A 21,753-nucleotide genomic window follows, 5' to 3' on the forward strand; every position below is an offset into this window, starting at 1 on the left:
TTAATTAGTTGAGATATGATTTTCTTTTAATTTGATTTGATTTGAATTCTAAAATAATTAGGTCTATCGTTAGTATTTAAAGAGTAAGGAAACACTCACGTGGGTCTTCTCTTCCGCCCCTGGCTATTTTTGAATTCACAGTTTTGTTTTTCATTTCACCATGAGCAACTAATCTCCTTTGTTAAGTTTAGGAGCTCTGTTCATCTTTTTATGAATTATTAATCTAAATGTTTTAGTTTATTTGGAATTTATGCTTTGATCTATTTCATGATTGAGTTTTCGTTCTTCATCCCTAAAGATTTAGAATTATTGAAAAACATTCTAACTTCATTTTCGGATTCTAAATCTTGCTTTGGAGAAAGTAATATTGGAATTAACTTGAAAACTCTTTCTCACTATTTTTTTATTTAATTAGGAATAGTGTTTCAAAGAGTGTAAGATACTTTATGATTTTCAATTTCTCTAGTTTGAAAAAGTAACATAAAATTTAGATTAGAAAACTTTTGGTAATCATTCTTTCTTATAAGTTTCAATTGTTTAGAACTAATTTGGATAAGTGAATAAAATTCAACTTAAGGACTATTCTTGAATAATTGACTAATGAATTAGCGATTAATTATGTTAAAGAGAAATTGAATTGCTAAGAAATTAGAGTTTGATTATCTATGATTTGTCGTAATTGATCTCTGCATGCCTCAAATAAATAAGCACAAGGATTGTTTTCTTAGAGAGTGAACATCTCTGAAACTTTAACATTCTCACCATTATTGTCTTCATTCACTCACTATTTGCTATTTTTATTCTCTGTTCACATGTTTTCTATAATTTCTTATTTATTCCTCTATTTCTTGATTTGTCTAATTAGAATAGTCAATTAATCATTGTTAGTTATGAAGAAAAACCACCAATCTTTCTGAGTGCATTAATGCTGTATCGAAGGGAACTAGATACTTTTCAATTGCGGTGATTGTCCGAACAACTTACGAGAGGCTACAACAGGTGTGGATTTGAACCTATAGGTAACAAGCCAAAATCCAAGTATTCACATGTGGGTCTTAGACCCGAATCAACTTTTTCACTAACCAAGCACCCATCTCTACCACAAGCTCTCCACCTGTCATATCAAAACTTATGCCGGTTCGGCCATTAAACATTCGTCATCCCTAATAATGTTCCTCATGAACTTATCTATATTAATAGGAACTAGCTAGTCTGACCCCAACTATCTCTTGACCATGTCTATCTAGTATATTTGCACAAGATTGAAGCATACGATCGGGACAACTGATCTCCACGTGTACACATCTCCTTGGTTGTGCATTCAGTCGAAACAAAGTGCCTGTAGTTCTAGCAGATCATATAGTATCTCCCGAAGCTGGATGTACTCACTTAAATTAATGACCAAATTTAAATTATAGATGAACAAAGTATTAAAATGAATAATTGAATTGAACAATTATAATGAACTAAATTTGATACCTTATTAAGCATAATCATGTCCAGCCTAATACGCCACTGAAAAATGTAACTGCGCATTATTATTTATTACATAATACTAAATTCAAAGTGAACTAACAATTAAATTTATACCTGACGACCAATGGGAATGTCAGGACATCTTTGTCTTTAGCTCCCCAAGCAGGAAACCTATGGTATATCTAGCTATGTTCGTAGTGTCCTCATCATCTACACTATTAAGAGGTATATGCCTCCAAACCAGCACAACAAACCCTAAGACAACCTCCTACAACTGTCAAAGTCTGCTAGTAGGGGAAGCTATCGAATATGGACAAGGTTGTTGGATTTTTTCGTCATCAAATACCTGTCGATCATCATTATCATGTAGCATCGGGTAAACTACCACAACGTGTGAGAATTAGCAACAATAGGAATATGCTACATTCTATGTTTAACTCATCTCATCTTGATAGAAAAGACCTCCTTCCTACGCTCGGGATGTGCAGTGGCGTGGCTCCCAGTACCTTCTCTGCCCAATCCCATGCAGGACACTGATGGTAGGTCTAAAAATCTCTCAAGCACCCACAAATTGGATCTCCATCTGTATGCGACCCAGGTGATAGGCCATATCTTGAAGTATGATCATACACTCCCCTTATGTTAGGTAGAATGTGTGTATCTCAAGACGTCATTTCTCGACAAAAGTATGAAAGAAGAAGTCCCTGAGCTATGTGGCATGGTCGAAGCCGGCCTCCCTGAGATTTGGCATCAAAATTTCATGGGGTGCTATGGCTTGACTAATCCTCATCCGTTGAAGCACCCTAGGTTACTATAAAAATGTATGACTTTAATTATTTTGTCTAACAAAATTCATTTGCACATACAACTAAAATAAAAACTATTTCCCCTAAAATCATGCTTAATATGAACGTCATTATTTAGAAACCAAACAAAAAAAGCACCTTAAAAATTTTTCTACAAAAACACATTCAAAATCTAAAACTAATGTCATTATTTAACTAACTATTCCTAACACAGATATTTTGTGCCAAAAATATAATTAAACTAAATTAAAATAATGTTACTAAAATAAAATGAAAAATTAACTACTTAACAAACTATTTCTAACAAATAAATTAAGCTAAGTTAAAAAAGTTTGACTAAATTGAAATTTAAAAAATTAACTAAAAGCGAGTACTAACCTCAGGGTCGAACGCTTCTGCAATGTGTTAGGTCACATTTAGTCTGTTGATGTTCAAAGAACATAGTTGCATTATCAAAATTCACTGGGAACTCCCAAAATCTCTCCAAAACTCTCAAAATCTCACAAAAAAGACGTCCAAAATGTACAAAGTGACAAAACGAGTGGCTGCAATTTGTCCTCACATGAATGTATCTCATTTGCAGTGAGGACGGAATACTTATGAACATATCTCATTTTCGGTATAATTGAGATACATTTAATGTATATTCCATACCTTATCCTATTTATACATCATATATGCTTTCAGCACATTCTTATTTATTATCTCGTTCTCTTTGGGGATGAGACATATATATAATAAATTCGTTCTCTATGATGATGAGATAAGTAAAAAAAAAAAGGAGAAAATATAATATTTTCAACTAGTATCTATATTTGTAAATTTAATAATTATTTTATATTTTAAAAAAAATCCTTAAAACAAGCTTTTACATAGAGTTGATTTGAATTTGGTCTTATTATATGGGTAAAAACTTAATTGCATTGTACTTTTAACACATTCATTATAAATGATTATTCTAGATTGAATTATGCAAATAAGAATAACAGGAATAAAATTTAAATTTTTTTAAAAAATATTTGACCAGATATGTTTAAAATATAGGAAAAAATTATTCACAACCAATAAGTATCTCTCTTAAAAGAGTAAATAGTTACAAATGAAGTACTATAAATAATCTCAAATTAATTTTATCTCTTAAATTTTGATAAAAATCACTTTAAAAATTTATGAGTTTTAATCAATATGATAACATATAAATATGTAAGAAGTAGTGCATTAAAAACCTTTTACAAAAATCTCTATTTACAAATTTTCAAACTTTATACGTTTGAGAGTTGATGGGAGGAGCCTATTGGTCAAGAACACACGTTCTTAGTAAGGTCATTGTGGATTTTTAAAGTATATAATTGATCCTAACCTTTACCATAGGGATCGATCCCTATAGAACAAAATTTGAATTTTTGTACAACAAAACTCGTAGGAATCGATCCTCTCTATTTGTATAGGGATTGATCCCCTATATGTAATTTACACTAAAATTCAAAATTTTAACTTGGATTCTCTAAAGTTTGAATTTAACTTCAGAGAGTAAAGTGTGATTTCTCACTATTGATTTCATGGGTGAGACCAAGAATAAATATAAAAGAGAAACTATTTAAGGATAGAAGATCACACTTTACTCTCTAAAATGAAATTCAAACTTTAGAGGATTCAAATCCGATTAGGTATTACTACCCTCCATAATCCATCAAAATTAGATTATGGACATAATGGAATGTCTCATACATATCATAATTCAAGGATTTTGAAAAATATTTTAACTTTGATAAAACATTATTTTAACTTGAGTGATAAACTTTATTTATCTTTTACAAGTAAAATTAAAGTCTTACAACTAAACCTTGTTTCTTTGACTTGTTTTTGTCACTTTATTTTGATTCCATATTGATTTTTTAATGAGCTTGTACTTGAATTTAATGCGTAGATACTCACATAAAATTCCACTTTTACTCACCGTAAAATAATAAAAATTATTTACGTCGAATCTTCGTTAAAACTTGATATCTATCAAAATCATTCAATCAAATGTTGTATCATATAATATGTACCATGCAATGAATTTTTCTTAACCATATAAGCAATCAAAGATATATAGGTTAAAGTCATGTAAAAGATGGACGTTTTTTCGGTGGAGAAAGTATTTTTTGGTCTTTAATGGACCATGTAACGAAATAACTTAATGAAAACGTGGGATCGGTTCACAAATAGGCAAAAATAGCGGTTAGGAATGAATCTCAAAAAAAAAAAAGAAAATGACAGGGAGAAAATGAGAATCCATTAAATGTTTTATCCACGGTTCATACCCACAAGCAAGCATCTCCTTCAGCATATTGATGGCTCCTGAAACATCCTTCCTTTTACACAGACACCAATATATTGAGTTGTTTGTGAATGATTTGGTTCAATTCCTGATTCTTTCATGGCTGTCAAAAGCTCAAAGCTTTCCTCCAATTTATTGGAAGAGTAATGCTAGGGAACCAAAAGAGTATTAGCCAAAAACCAGCCAAATACGTTTGGATGAATCCAAAATCTGAGTTAATATATATAGATGTTTCTTCTGTTAAGTATTAGAATGTTTCTTTTTCATACTAAATGGATGTTCTTTTATATATTTTTCGAATTTTTTTGTATTATAACTGGATATTTCTTTAAAATTTCATAATTTTTTTTAAATTATAACCGGATATTTCTTTTGTTAAGTATTAAGATGTTTTTTTTTCATATTAAATGAATGTTTTTTTATATTTATGTAATTGTTTAAAAATTTCTTTTGACTAATATCAAGTATGTAATTTGCAGTCAACACTCTTTTCTTCAACAACCCGTTCATCCTTTCAAAACCACATCCAAAATCAAATCCCCACCCCAACCGAGAGCCCCCCTCCTCTGTCCGTCCACCTCCCTTCGTCTCTTATACTTCTTCTTTTGTTTAGTCCAGCTAAAAAAAACAGAAACGAAAAAAAAGAAAAATTTAGCATTACTTTTTATTTTCTTTTATTTAAATTTCTGCATCTCTTTCTTGGTTGCTGGCGGTGCCCGGGGGCACACAGTTGCAGTGCTGGCAGCAAGTTTTATAGGCTTTGTGGTAGAGATTTGGACGAGATGATAACCGGCACCTTGCAGCACATACTCCGTTACAGAGGAGTGGGTTCCGGTGAGGAGGCAGAGAGAGCTTGAGAGAGAGAGGGATTTGTGTGTGTGATTGTTGGAGGTGAGTAGGTTAATATGAGAGAGAAGAGGAAGGTTTTTATAGTTTTAATTAGGTTTTAATTAAGTTTTAAATTTTGAATTTAAAAAATTTAAAATTAATTAATTATTAATATAAATTAATGTGGTTTTGTTTAGTTTTTGGCTGGTAACTTTTTGGTTCCATATACTTTTCCTTATTGGAATTGCATAAATCATTGATTACATTAAGCCTGTTGATTGTTTAACAAATTACCAATTACACTTCATTTATACACCTGAATCAAACAAAGCTTGACATTTGGTAGGAGTATTTGAAAAAAAATCTTTTAACCGACTCCTTAATCAATAGTTACATTGCATAGTGTGCGGTAAAATTTTTTCAATAACCATAATCAAATCCAGGCACACCTCCTCAAGTGATCCTTGCATTACTGTGCCACTGTTTTGGTTCTGCTTATCCCTCATCTTTTCGTTGCTGCAAAGGCAATATAGTATCCAAAGCACCGCCATCGCGTCTTCGTTTGCTGCTTTCCCTGCCTTCGCCAGTCCCTTCACCACTACCGCAGCACACAAAATATCTTTGTTCATCGTTGTCTTACCATCAGCGCACGTCGCCACCACTGTTAGCACTCTCAGGCACTTTTCCGCCATGAAATTTATGGAGGCAGCGCTTTGCAATGTCTTCAAAACTGTTTTGAAAAATTTCGAACGGAAAAGCTCGGCTTTCACTTACTGAGACATCGAAACTGAAGCCAAAAGTGACAAAATGGCACCATTAATCCTCACTTCACATTTAGGCCAGTATTACCAATTCTGGCAGCAACAAAGTAGTGTCAATATTGTAGAATCTAAAAAGAAACTCCCTCTTTCCATCCAAGAGCCAATCCTCTTACTATCCCATTAGGATGCTTTTTCGTTCTACATTTCAATTATGATTTTTAGTTTCACAAAAAAATATTTTGACAAAAATATCACTTTTAGTTCAAAAATCTTAAACAAATTGTATTTTTTTCTTAATTGATGGGTCACATTTTTAGGTCGAATCAAGAGAAATATTGGCCAAGAGTGCTATTTTTATTGAAAAATATTAAAAAACATAAACAGGCCACCTGTTTAACCCGTGGACTAGCCCGTTTCGCTCGTCATTTTTTTTATGTTAATTGGGCTAAGCCCGTTTACCTTGAAATTTTAATGGGCTCAATTTTAGAAGCAAAGCCCGCTTGTTTAAATGGGTAAATGGACTAGTTCGATGAATTTAGCCCATTTTGATGGCCGTAGTTCTAACTAATCATCCTCATATCTCACTAGGTGCCACAGAACAGCAGGCGCACTCCACCTTGTCACCTTACTGCTGGTTATGCATCACACACAATCTCTTTTGATCCTCCTTATTCTCTTTTTCTACACTCATCTATTTACCTCCAAGCTGTGCACTTTGGTTTTCACATGCTGATCTAGCTAGTTGCTTTAGTTTTAGTTTCTTGCTAGTGTTGACCAAATTGGATTGGCATCAAATTTCACATGTTCATTCCTCTATGCAATAGGAGTTTCCTTCAATTATATCGCTAAACACACTTCCTCTGAAGTCTGTATAAGGTCATTGGTGCGAAATTTATAACCCACAAACTAACCGACAAGTGTATCGGGTCGTACCAAGTAGTATCTCAAGTGCATGAGGATCGATCCCACGAGAATTGATAGACTAAGCAACAATAGTTAAGTGATTTACTTAGTTAGATAAATAGAAAAGAGTGTTGAGAGTTAAAATGCATCAAACAGTAAATTCAGAGGATCAGAAAGCAAGCAGTAAATTGATAAGAATAATATATGGAGAAAACAGTTGAGGTTTCAGAGATATCTATCTTCCAAATTGACTTTTCTTACCAACTATTTTAATCATGCAAGATTCAATTAGAGAATAAAAACTATGTGACTAAACCCTAATTTCTTAGACCTTTTTAGTCTCCTCTAACCTTCATCAACTGCCAATTCCTTGGTCACTTGATTCCAATTAGAGGGTTAAGTTCAATTCTAGTTTATATGCCACAGAAATCCTAATTACCCAAATATAAGAGGATTATATGTCACGTCTCCCATTAAGTCCAGATAATTAGAAATTTAGGAGAAATTATTTTCAAGCTGTTGTTCAAGTAAAGAGGTTTTCCAAGTTTTACAAGAACTCAATTAGAACAAGGTTCATACTTCCGTTCCACCCAAATTCATAAGATAAAGAATGAAAATAATTCTTGAAATAGAAATCAGTACATTAATTAAAATAGAAAAATAATAGAATCAATCCATATAATAGACAAAGCTCCTAACCTTAATGGTGGAGGTTTAGTTGCTCATAGTTCAGAGAGAAAATTAGGGTTCTGAAAAACTGTAAATTGCGGAATGAGGTATAGGGAAGAGATAGGAATCCGAAGGGCTTATTCTTTTTCCTTTTATATCTAATCCTAATTAATGAAAAATATATTTTCTAAAACTAAATAATATATTTTTCTTTTTGTAAATAAAATAAAATTTTTAATCAAAACCTAATTAAATCTCGTTGTATAGCTTGATGGATGCGGGACCACTTGGATTCATATGAACTGGCACCTAACTTGGGAAATTGAAAGTTAGGCGCCCCCCTTGCAGTGCTTCCAGAGTGCCTTTTGCATTGAATTGGTGCTTAACTTCAAGAATTGAAGTTAGGCGCCACCCTTGCAGTCTTGAACATGAGTCTTGGTGATTGAACCGGTGCCTAACTTCACTTTTGTGAAGTTAGGCGCCACCCAAGCAGTCTTGAACTTAGAGTTTGTGCTTCTTCCGGTGCCTAACTTGGGATTCTCCAAGTTAGGCACCACTATGCCAGCGTTCCTTTGATGGAAATATAGACTATTATACATCGTTGAAAAGCCTTGGAAGTTAGCTTTCCAATTCCGCTGAAATCACATCAGTTGGACCTCTATAGCTCAAGTTATTCTTGTTTGAGTGCAAGGAGGTTGGGATTGATAGCATCATTCGCTTTCTTCCTTTTCTGCAACAAAACTCCGTCAAATCATCCGAATGCTACCTGAAATAAATAGAAATTTCAAACAACTCAAAGTAGCATTCATAGTGGGTAAAAGTAATTAAATATTGATTAAACTTAATAATTCAAATGCAAATTCACTAGGAAAAGATAGAAAAGATGCTCACGTATCAGTCATCATTCGTAGTATTATTGGATGAGGCACTTGCTTCTGATTCAACCGTTTTCCTGTATCGGCCATGCTTAATTTTGAGAAGCTCTCCAACAACTAACAAGGAGGAAGGCTTTTTCTTTGGCTGTGAAAAGTGTGGTATTGCTCTAGAATTTGTGCTCTCCAACTTGATCATCTTTCACCTAATCACCAATCTTATTTTGTTTCATCTCATTATTGGTAGCATTCTCCATCAACGACTATCATATTTTCTAGTCATGGTCCAATTTAGAACAATACGTGCAAAATACATCCAGTCTTTCATACCTTAGGCCAATTTAAATCATCTTTTGGTCTAGACCAGCAAGTATAAAGTTGTCCTTTATTGTCCGATCACCATTAATTTCAACCTTAACCTTGATTTTTTTTCTTTGCCTTTGACCTCAAAGAAACCAATATCAATAATTCTTCCTAGACTACCACCAGCCTTCCTCCCAACCTTCCAGGTTTTAAACCTCTTCGAAAGACCCCAAAACTAGATCTTGTACAAGATGTCTCTAGTACCGGTTGTGAGCTGGATTGGAGACTTTTGAGTCGAGGTGGATACCGGATTATCTGACTGGAGCAATGGGGGCAGTTACCTGGAAAGACACTCTGACGTTCAAGTCAGAATAGATCTAAGAGGTATAAGGTGTGAGGAATGAATGAGTACCTGAGGGGGCCTGGGGCTCCGCTTTATATAGCCGATGGTAATTATCTTATCTTATCTTATTTGGTTAAGATAAGGGAGGTATTTGAATTTGATTATTGGTTAGAAGTTCTAGTGGGCTGGTTTTGGGCCTTCTAGAAGGGCAAAACAGGTCGGACCCGAGTAAACGAGTTCGGGGTCCGTTTCGGGTGTAGGATCTGTGAGCCGAATCTGTAACAGTTGTTTCCGGAGCGAGAGAGTGAGGGTGCTCGGTCTCATTGCTGGAGGAACCTTTTCCTCGCCGTTGTGGTTTGGCAAGGAGATCGTTGTTTGGTTTTTCTGGTCGAGGTCGAGGATTTGGGTAGTTCCTAGCCGTTTCATGGTCAGGTGAGGAGTGCGTTGTTTGGGCGTCTCATCACATGCCGGGTTTGATGACGGTTCCGAAGAAGGGCCTGGAGATCGGGTCTGGAACAGTTGCCCCCAGAGCATGAGAGTATGCTTTCTTGGTCTCAATGCTAAGTCATTGGAGAGTTCGATTCTTTGTAGTTCGGGAGACTGTAAGGGGCCTGGAAAGGGCGTGACGTCATCCTGCACCAATTGGTAGGATGTTGGTCAGTCTGGCTTTCCGCGAGTTGGAAGTCCGTCAGCTCATGCTTGTTTTGTGTGGCCTTTTTTGGGCCATTATTGTGAACTTATTTTAGTCCTCTTGGTGGGCCGATTTCAAGACTTTGTTTATTTAGCTTATTTGGATTTTTGTTTTGTTGGCTTTGCGGGTGATCGATTCATGAGTCACTATTTTTGTTATTTGGATATCCGTTTTGTTATTTGGATATTCGTTTTATTGACTTCGTGGCGATCAATTCCCGGGTAGCCATTTACTTATTTGGATATCCGTTTTATTGGCTTTGGGGTGATCGATTCTCGGTTAGTCGTTTACTTATTTGGATATTTATTTTATTATTTGGATATCCGTTTTGTTGGCCTCGGGGTGATCGATCCCTGGATAGCCGTTTACTTATTTGAATATCCGTTCTGTTGGCCTTGGGGTGATCGATCCCTGGGTAGCCGTTTGCTTATTTGGATATCTGTTATGTTATTTGGATATCCGTTCTGTTGGCCTCGGGGTGATCGATTCCCGAGCTGCCATTTTTTGTTATTTGGATACCCGTTTTGTTATTTGGATATCCGTTTTGTTGGCCCAAGGGTGATCGATCCCCCGGGGTTGCCGCGTTTAGTTCGTGCCGTCGGACGGGGCAATGCTTTTGAAAAAATGAATTTCATTTGTGGTTTGGGCCTCGTTAAAACCTCCTGATGTGGGTAGGAAAGAATGCTCTATGAGAAAATATACAATAAAACAACTTAAGCAATAAATGAAAGTGAAAAAGGCAAAATATAAAGGGTAATGAGATAGTCTTAAACGACCTCGATCTTGTTGCTTTGGAAGGATGTTTCTACATATAGTAGCTCCGTAAGTTGGTGGAATTTCAGGATCTTGGGAGCTTGGTCCCGTCTAGTCTTTCGAGCCTGTAGGCTCCTTTTCCGATTACCGTCTTGATTTGGTAGGGACCCTTCCAGTTGGGCGTGAGCTTCCCTTTTCCGGGAGGGGGTGGACCGATGTCGTTTTGTCGTAAGAGGAGGTCTCCTGGTCCAAAGTCTCGTCATACCGTGATGCCATTGTACCTGTAGGCTTATTCTCTATTTTAGGGCTAGCTCGCATAGGTGTGCTATGCTCCTGACCTTGTCTGCAAGGTCCCACTCTACTTCTCTGTCTTTACCTCCCATGCGTGGACTTTGGTCTTGGCGTGCATCGAGGTCGGCGAGGAAGATGCCTGCCGCGTCTCGAATCTCTTGCAAAGGGCCGAGCTGGTGTTCTCACACTTTACTGCGACTTCCCGGTCCTCGTGTATTGTTTTGATAGTGCCATTATCAACCTGAAACTTCATGATTAGGATCTTGGTGAAGATGACAGCAGATAGGTTGTTGATCATCTTTTTTCCGAGGATGATGTTGTAGGCAGTAGAGTCCTTGAGGACCACAAACTCAGAGAGGATGGTCTTCCTCTGGCTTCCGGTTCTGATGGTTAGTGGTAACACTATGGAATCGTCCGGTTTAAGAAACTTGTCTCTGAGTTCGGTAACCCCGTTGTGGTGGGTTTGCAGATTTTCGTTTTAGAGACCCAGCTTGTCGAAGGCTACTCTGAAGAGGATGTTGGAATCAGCTCTGGTGTCTTACCATCAGCGCACGTCGCCACCACTGTTAGCACTCTCAGGCACTTTTCCGCCATGAAATTGATGGAGGCGGCGCTTTGCAATGTTTTCAAAACTGTTTTGAAAATTTTCGAACGGAAAAGCTCGGCTTTCGCTTACTGAGACATCGAAATCGAAGCCAAAAGTGACAAAATGGCACCATTAATCTCCTTAGCTTCGTCGTTCAGAAGCTTCATGAGCTGCTACAATAATAAGCCTAGCATTTCTGCCTTCCACACTTCCACCGCTTGGATTGGAAATTGCCGGCGAAAAACTCCAAAACTCTAACCAATGTGACATTCGATTTCACAGATCCCTTCTCGAGTAAAAGCAATATCAAAAATGAAATTTTGATTTTAAAATTATAAATTTGTCATTGGAACACTCAAACTAATAAATCGGGTCTTTAACACTCAAATTAAATCAGACCAAGCTGAATCGATTTACAATATTACTAAACTTTGGGTCAAATACATCATTTTTAATAAATATTGTACGGATGTCATCTTGAACACTAAAATGACATCTTTTCATTTGGTCCACCAAGATTCGGAAAGTACTTTTTTCACAAAAAACAAAGCCGTAAAAGATATATGTTTGTTACTTTTCAAAACACTTGTTAAAATAAGAATAAAAATCATATATTGTTACTTATCAAAACATATAAACATGTATATCATGCAAGGTGGTGAACACGCATTCAATTAGAATTACACCACTAACAGTTCCTCCCCACCCCCTCTCCCTTTTAGATAATGACAAATATATTATGTTTTGAAAAGTATTAAGTTTTTGAACATATACAATTTTACAAATATTAGAAAAAGCATAATATACTTAAAAACTTTTCATAAAAAACTTCAAGAGTTCTCCCTAAAACCAAACATATCTTGAAAAACTTACGGAAGCTTTGAGAAGTTACGGGTGTATTTAGTTTGCATTTTTATTTCTGTTTTTATTTTTAGTATTTTTTGTTTTTTTTTGGATTTTATGAAAAAAGTTAAAAAATAATAAAAAGAATAAAATACTAAAAATAAAAAATATTAAAAATAAAAACTGAAAATGAAAACATAAATTAAGCGCACCCTAAGTTTTCAAAACCATACTTATGTTTCCCCTAAAACTTTTCTTTTGGAAATAAATCATAAGATCATATATACTTTAAAAACATTTTCAAATATATACTTTCTTTTTCAAAACATACTTTTATTTTTCTCCTTTTAGCATTAGCAAAAGAAAGGACAAATAAGATAAAAAGACAAGCATATGTAGAATATACCACTTGTTAAACAATAACTTGTTAAGCATACTACTTGTCATTCAATCATATAAACTTAATTAATTAAAGTTCAAACTAGATAACAATAAGCATAAGTTCAAAGAAAGCATTATGAAATCCTATGCTTATTAGTGTTGGTGCCCATAAACATAAAGATGAAATATGCTAAAACAAGGATATAGAGCTCCAATCATCGTCTTGTATCCACAAGTCTTTAATATTGTTATAATGGTTTGTGAATCCTAAAGTGTGCACATATAGCATCCAATTATAGTTATTAATATTGAAGATCTTTATTGTTAATCTTTGTGAATGTTCCCCCATTTCTCCTTATTATCTTATGGAAAGACTGAGAATCTTTCATCAAATTTCTAAGGATGTCACTTTTCATTTTCCTTCTTCTACATATGATACTATTTGTTACTGATCATAAGTTTCTACTACTCCAATTAACTTTGTTAGCATCAATCTTTCCTCTTGGTTTTGCAAACCGATAAATATCCTTGTTAACTCTTCAAAAACTATCATGGAATGTGAAAATGTGCGCAGAGGTGATGAGCTCTCATCAATCTCTATTGAGTGAGTTCTGGATAGAAAGCATGAATGAAGATGAGAAGTCGAAAAATCAGAAAAAAAGAGAAAGCAGGAGCGAAGAACTGAGATAAAGAAAGAGAAAAGAAAAAAGGGGTTCTTGGATGTGAATTGGGAAAAATGAATTAAGTAGGAAAAAAATATCTCAGTTAGTTACATTGTGTAAATATATACATGTCCAGCCAATTGACGATTCTCTTAACTAACTTAATCAACATGTCAAAAATGTCTAAAAGCTAATTAACTAATTACTTTATTTACCAACTAATGCATGTAAAGGTTAATCAATTAAATTAGTAAGTTCCTAACTAACTTGAGTGTATGCTGAATGAGTGAATCAAGTCATCCCCCCTCCCTCCCCGAGGATGACACTGGCAGTAAATGGATCAACCCAGCTTTAAGTTTCGTGTGAGTGATATGATAGTCGGCTTCAATATGCATAGTGCGTTCATGGAAGATCAGGTTTGTAGCAATGTGGATGACAGATTAGTTATCACAGAAGACAGTGATGGGTGATGTCAGAGGTATGCCAAGCTCCTGGAAAATGAAGGAGAGCCACTGTGCTTCACAAGGGGCATTGGCCAAAGCGCGATATTCGACTTTGGAAGATGAGCGAGAGACAATGGTTTATTTCTTGCTTTTCCAACTAATGAGAGCAATGCCCAAGTAGAAACAGTACCCCGTAATGGAGCATCGAGTGTCGATGCAGGCTGTCCAGTTGGAGTCGAAAAATCCAAAAACCTTAAAAACATGAGTCACAAGAAAAAAAGACCAAAGGTGGGATAGCCTTTGAGATATTTCAAGACCCTAAAGGCTGCTTCGAGATGAGCCGTTGTGGGGCAATCAACAAACTGACTCAAACGACCCATGGCATAAGAAATAGCAAGATGGGTTTTAGCCAAATACATCAAGTGACCAACCAATTGTCGATAATTGGTGAAATCAGAAAGAAGAGTCCCACTTTCAGAGGATAATTTGGTTGAATACTCCATGGGAATATTTTCTGGTTTGTAGTCTAAGTAACCAAAGTCTTCAAGGATGTCCAAAGCATATTTGTACAGGCAAAGGTGAATACCCGACTTTGAGCGAGCAATCTCCATACTCAAAAAATATTCAAGTCACCAATGTATTTGATCTTGAATTTATCATGAAGGATACCTTTGATGCGATTAATTTCCAAGATGTCATCCCTGGTGAGAACCAGATCATCAACGTAAACCAAAATGACAGTGATGTCAGAGCTAGAAATGTGAGTAAAAAGTGAATGATCTAAGATGGACTTCTTATAACCTGAATCGATGAGCGTGGCATCGAGCTTCAAGTTCCACTGGCGACTTGCTTGACGAAATCCATAGAGGGATTTTTGCAATTGACAAACCATCCCTGGTTGTTCTTGTAGTCCCGGAGGAAGCTTCATATAAACTTGTTCATTCAAGTCGCCATTCAAAAAGGTTGTGTTGACATTGAGTTGCTTGAGATGCCAATGTCTAGCTACTACAACAGCAAGGATAAGCCTGAGAGTGGTCATTCAAACTACCAGACTGAAGGTGTCAATGAAGTCAACCCCTTCAATTTGAGTGAACCCCTTTGCGACCAACCTAGCCTTTCTTCTCTCTATGGTCCCATCAATATGAAACTTAGTTCGAAAGACCCACATATAACCAATGGCTCTCTTGCCAAGTGAAAGTTTGCTAATTCTCTAAGTGTTGCTTAACTTTAAAGCCTCCAACTCACTTTGAATTGCCTCTCTCCAACAAGAATGGACAACAGCCTCCTTATAAGTGCGAGGATCAAGATTGGAAGAAATGGCCAAACAAAAAGATTTGTAATTGTAATTGAGCTTATTGTATGATAAGTAGTTAGAAATTGGAAACATTTGAGTAGAAGGAGGAACTAAACCTGTGCTGGCTAACATACAATGATAGTTCTGGAGGTGTGATGGAGGTTTCCTAACTCTAAAGGGTCTGCTACATGTAGATGTCGGAATGGCAACAGATGCAGAATTATCTAATTGAATGCGAGAATTGTAACACCCCTTTACCCTAAGCCTTACCTCTAGCTGTAAAGAAAATGATAACAAAGTGCCACGATAGTTCTAAAGGTTAAAATAAATAATATATATCCAAAATTTTATAAAACTAGAATCCTGATGAAGGAGTAAAGCTCAAAGTCGCATAAAGCGGATTTACAAAGCGCAAAGCGTTCACACACGATAACTAAACGCGTAAGTAGGGATAGAACACAGCTTGTAAAGTTTAGGCCGGCTAGTCAAACTGAAATACAAAAGAGTTTTGAAGTTTAAGACATCAACAACCTATCTCTCAAAGTTTTCAGGAATAAAGCCTCTAAGACAAATATGTTAAATATACAAAAATGGGAGAGAATACTACAACAAAAACAAAGTGAAATCAAACATAAGGCAGATCATCCTCTGCTCTGTCACCATATTTGCATACTCACCGTGGTGTGTTGCGACCTGCATCTGAAAAACAACAACAACATATGGTATGAGAATCGGAGGTTCTCAGTATGGTAACAGTGCCCAATATATAAGATGTAAGGTTCCAGGACGCCAAAGAAAATCCTAGAACTTCACACCACACAAATATTTAAGCTTAACAAAATAAATAACTTAAACCATAAACAATAAACAGGGTTATCTAAACTTAGGGAATTTCTAACTAAATACCAAACCACATCGTTGTATCCCACAGCCTTCGCCAACATACCCTCCACACGATCCCATTGCCGTTGCCTACCTAACCTCCTCAATACCAGAAAATCACAAGTATATGCAAATAAGTAAAACACAGGTAATATTCCACTACAGCACAAACGATGGTTAACGGCGGTTTAATTGCCGATTTGCGGCGGTTTTAAACCAAACCGCCCCTAAACATGAAGACAGCGAAATAGCAACCACAGTGCATTAGGGCACTGGGATGACATTCTACGGCGGTTTCCAGCAACCGCTGGCATTACAGCCGCAATCAAGTATTTTGCGTCAATCAGTTTAGCGGCGGTTTAAAACTGCCGCTATATTACCAAAAGTATTTCTCCCACATTTTTACGACGCTCCTTAACCGCCGCAATTTGTTGCAGCATTTTTTTATGAATTTTATTTGCAGCGGTTTTAATCCGCCGCTATTCCTAGCATTACTTTTTTTAATATAATATTTTATTTTGATTTATTTTACAAACCTAGGGATTTTTTTATCTATTTTTTTACTTAAAGAATATTATCATTCTTCTCTAAAATTCTATAATAAAACTCATGAATATTTAACTGCGAAATAAACTAATATGTTTATTTTAATATCAATAAAGTATTTCAATAGTCACCCAAAAAAGTATAGTATTTGGCTCATAATTAATGCTGCATAGTTAACATAAAAGCAAAACATATACTGAAAAACAAACTATCACATATATCCTAATTTCTATTTTCCGCCATGTCCATCCAAAGAATTCATTCGTGCAACGATGTCTGGTGGCAGCTCCCCACCTTGCTGTTGGACTAGATAACTCAGCACACTTTCTATTGCCTGCCTGTTCATTTCCTCTGCTGCTACTTCATCCTCCATTGCTTTCCTTTTCAATTTTTCGGCCATCACCTCCGCTTGTAGTTCACACAGCATCCTTTGGGCCTCTTCTATTTGAGCTCTATCCACCGGCGGCTGCGAACTCAGACGGAAGAGTTGACTTAGTGTCGGCCCAATACCTATGCCACGCACTCTAACTGAGTGCTCTTTATTGAGAGCTTGGGAAAGGGAATCATTTTCTGACAATATTCTTGTAGTTTCATCCAGTTGCTCAATCTCAGATATTTTTTCCTACAGACGTACACAATAACACTAGGAATATAGCATACTCAAGACAGTTTAATAATTAAGCCCAACATGTTACATCATAAATGATTAAGTGTACTTACACCAATCCTCTTAGCTTCTTTATGTATATAGGAGCCATCAGGTCATTTGTGCTTTAGGTTCCATACTTCTCCCCTACCAACTCTGCTCCCTTGTTTTTGCGACTGTGACAATACAATCTATACCATAAATTTCACTTCTTTTAATTTTTTCAATTATTTTTTGTTGTTTTACTCTATAAATAAATCCAAACTACATACCAACTAATTTATTTTGCCTCAATCGATATGGTATCTAATGATTGCTCCATTTATTTTTCAAGGATTGAGCAGTTGATTATACTTAAATAGTAAAATTATTTTAATAGCTCCAGCATTACTTTTTTAGAAATCAGCATCACTTGTCAATTCCTTATAAGTCAAAACTGAAGAATAATTTGCTTAAAAAAGGGAATTAATTGAGACAATGATAGGCACCTATACTTGATTTCAAATCTATATTACCTCTTCTTCCCTTGCCCTAGCCAAGCTTTTAGAATTACCAGTGTGCGTGTAAAGTTGCTTCTTTCGATTCAGCGCGTTTTGCTTGCACTTCGCCTATTAAAAATCAACAGTGAGATTGGTTAGACACAGAATGAATACATAGTGTACCATAAATAGTTAAATGATATTATATTTCTCTTTTACTTTGGTGTATTACTTATATATATGTTCTTCTTCTCTTTCTTTGAAAAGTAATGTATCTAACTCCAAAAAAAGCTTGAATGCAATAAAGTAATCTTTAGGACTAAAAATTAGTTGTTATTATATGCGTTTATTTGGAACCTAGGTGGATTAAAGAGACGTGCTACTTAAAACATGGGGTACCTTTGTTGCATGATCATTACGATAATCAATGAACCACCTCCAATGCTCTCTAGGAATTCCCTCCGGGCGTTTATCAAGATTCTGCTCAAGTTTCCTTGTTGGTTTGTAACGCGAGTCATACAGCTTCCCCCTTGTATCCTTCTAGGATCTCCCCATTTGTTGCAAAAATATTTTCTTGATTCTACCGTCGCTATCTGCCTGAAAGTGGAACATCTCCTACAACGATAATGTCCAGCTGTAAGTAATTGTAAGTTGAAAGGTTTGACATGATTAAACAATGCCGAAAGTCATCACCTTTATGAAATCATCATAAACCCTGTCTTTGCCCTGCACCTTTGCCCAATCTTCTCACAAATAGGAAATTTGCTGTAATCTGAACCCAACTCTCCTAGAATGCCACTTAACAGGCCAGCTCCATCTCCGACTGCTTGAAGTTCCTCGTTGAGTCTCAGTACTATCTTGCTACCATTAAGAGACCACTTCATAGCCTCCTGCACACTCATTTTAGCTTGCTTGACTATTCCATCAAAATCTATAAATAAAAAAATCTTATTTATGTGTCCAATGTGCCCAACATGTGAGAAACATAAAAATATCATTAGCTAATCATTTAAAAAGTCCTATGGTTCAACACTTGTTACCAATGAGATCACCATCCCAAAACTCAGTAGTCTTTCGTCCTTTGCGCTTTTCAGCACTAGAAGTAGCAAACATCCTGTCAATGTGTTTGTCAAATAAATCAACCTCATTCGCCTCCAGGTCCATGTCTTCATTGCACGGTTCCGTCACTTGTACACTGTTAGTAGTCTGTGGCTCAGGTCTTGGTTCGCTCTGAGGGGGGCGAAGGGATGAGCTAGTCATTGTCAGTGGATGGTGAAGACGCAGAAGGTACAGCTAGAGGCTACTGACGTGGAGGCTCCACACTTGTGCCTTTCGTGTAGCGAGCTTTCCTGGGCATCTTAAAATCCTAGTATAAACACATGTAGCATGTCGAAAAACCTTAATTAATCTTAGACTAATAGAATAATTAACAAGTGATTTAAATATCGCAAAACAGTTCTCTGCTGGGACCAGTTCCTTTTATCTTATTCATTGGACAAAATAGTAAAGGTTGGTTTACAATAGTTGTTGAATTCGTATCATTTACTAGTATATAATTTTTGTAATCTTGATTTCTCTCCAGTACAGGTGTGGTTACAACAAAAAGTGGAAAGTTAGAAGTAAAATACATGCACAAAGACAAACAAATATAGAATTGGATAATAGAAGTAACATACACTCACAAAGAAGGGGCCTGATGGCATATTTTTCACTGGTGATGGATCAGGTCAAGTGAGATTATGGAATTGGATAATAGGCCCAACCATTTCTAGTCCAATAATAATAATCTCTTTTGGATTTTAATATTATATGTCCCGTTTTGTTAGATTTTTTAAAATCATACCCCAAAATAATTTAAAAAGAAAAATTACAAAATAAAAAAAAACTTAATACATACTAAAATTATTTGTGTTAAAATCTTGAAAGTGATTGGTATGCCTAAAATCTAATCTACATTTTAATATCATTAGCTTTAGCCAACTAAGGTTAACTTTTGCTATATTCATTAATTTTTCTACGATATTTTCTAACTATATTCATTATATTTTAATGTGATTGGCTTTGGCCAAATGTTTTAACATTTATCGAAGCTTACACAAGGAACATTTTATAATTTCAGTTGCTCATCTTTACAGTTCAACTAGACATATGAATTAATAGAATTTGTCCTAACCATATGAATTGAACACCACAAAAATACATTTGGCTTTGAGGAACCATTTACTTACAACATCAAAAGTTAAATACTTAGCATTAATCTTCTAGAGCGCTAAATTGCAATGTCACTCATTAGTAACCTAAGGTGATTAATTAGTTCTTCCAACTTGCATTTGTGAAGTAGGTAAATATTATTCCCCTTTAAATTGACTGAGTTTAACTAATAGACAAGTACCAGTAGTAATTGACGCATCATGCTAGCTATGTATAGAAAATAACATTAGATATATGTACATATATTAATTACATAAATGGAACCTTTCTAAATTAGAAAATAATTCAATGAAAAAGAGGCCATATTTTTTAATTTTTTTCTTAGTTATAATGAAGATATGAACATGCGACCCCCAAAACCCATCAAATCTTAGCTGTGATTGTTCATACCCCCATATAATTTTTTAATGGGATAAGATGAATAAATTAAAAACGCAGGAAGGAATGCATGTGATTATATATGGTCAGCAACTCCAAAACGCAAGAAATTGAAGCAATAGGTGGAAGATAAGGATCAGCATGAAGATGGGAACTTGTTACCTCAATGACCATGACGAAGGTGTGGAAGAGAACTTGACTGACGACGGTGTGGAAGAGAACTTGACTGATGACGGTGAGGGAACCAAGGCTGCACAATTCCAACTACGATGCTCAGCGGCGACAAGGAGAAGATGACTTTCCACGGCAAGACGATGTGTGTAGCGAAAATAAGGACTCAAAAAAGGAAGAGTAGGGGTGTACGTGCGAATTGAGAGAATCTAGAAAGTATAATTACTTAATTAGTTCGTTAGTGGTGTGAGCCTTGACTATTTTAAAAAATATCATAACCTTAAGTGGATTAAACTGATAATAATAATACTAATAATTCAGCATTTTTATAATTACAAATAAAAACTACTTAAATGGTCAAATTTGTTTACTAATCTGATCATGAATAAATTTAAAATTAAAATATTATATATTCTACCAAAATATTAAAAATTACAAAATAAAAAACTTAATACATATTAAAATAATTCGTGTTAATTTTTTTTAATATCACATAAATATATTTGAAAATAATGCGGGATGAAGCCCCTTAACATGCATATTTTCCAACTCATCAAACTACAGATTACCTCATTGCAAATCAAAATTATATTATATGCATTTTTGTAAGCAAACTATGTATTTTATGTACAAAGCAAAAATTCAACTCCATTTTACATGTTTAAATGAACAAATAAACTGATCATTCAACCAGTCGAAGTTGATTTACTGTAGTAAAACTATTAAATTTTACTAAATTGGTGATTCAGATGACATCTCATGTGTTGGCGTTGAGTATATATATCACTGTGGCTCAAGAAATCGTTATTAATTCACACGAGCAAAATAAACAAGTTAAAACAAATTCTTCTCTGTCCAAACTCAATTGATTCAGGTGCTCTTAACTAAAGGGCATCGATCAACGATGCTACAAGATTTTTGGAAGTGAATTAAGTTTATTGTGCAACTCCTCAAAGGACAACACTTTCATGTACATTGATTAAGAAAATGAAGCTCAACACCTTGTTCAATAATAAATAACCAATTAGTCTCTATTAACAAGATATACTTTCAGTCCAAACTATTAATCTTTAAACGCCATATCAAGAAATCAAACTAGACATGAACTCCAATGCTCTCATTCTCTTCTGGTATTTTATTGAGGTCATAATTTATCATGGAAGCCTTGGGTCCGGTCGAAACAATATCATCGAAACTGTTGCTGGGTACGAC

The 21,753-nt window shown here is 35.3% G+C and overlaps 1 protein-coding gene across 1 annotated transcript; it reads right to left on the reverse strand.

Moving 5' to 3' along the window:
* Positions 1-16,885: 16,885 nt before the first annotated feature.
* Positions 16,886-19,041, reverse strand: LOC110274110 (uncharacterized). Its single transcript, XM_052251577.1, has 5 exons — positions 18,822-19,041; positions 18,514-18,712; positions 18,201-18,396; positions 17,818-17,910; positions 16,886-17,278 (listed from the first exon to the last, which is right to left on the reverse strand). Exons 1-5 carry the CDS (start codon positions 19,039-19,041, stop codon positions 16,886-16,888), a joined length of 1,101 nt encoding a protein of 366 aa, XP_052107537.1.
* Positions 19,042-21,753: the final 2,712 nt, after the last annotated feature.

The sequence above is a fragment of the Arachis duranensis genome, chromosome 7, assembly GCF_000817695.3.
Source record: "Arachis duranensis cultivar V14167 chromosome 7, aradu.V14167.gnm2.J7QH, whole genome shotgun sequence".
Taxonomy (NCBI): Eukaryota; Viridiplantae; Streptophyta; class Magnoliopsida; order Fabales; family Fabaceae; genus Arachis; species Arachis duranensis.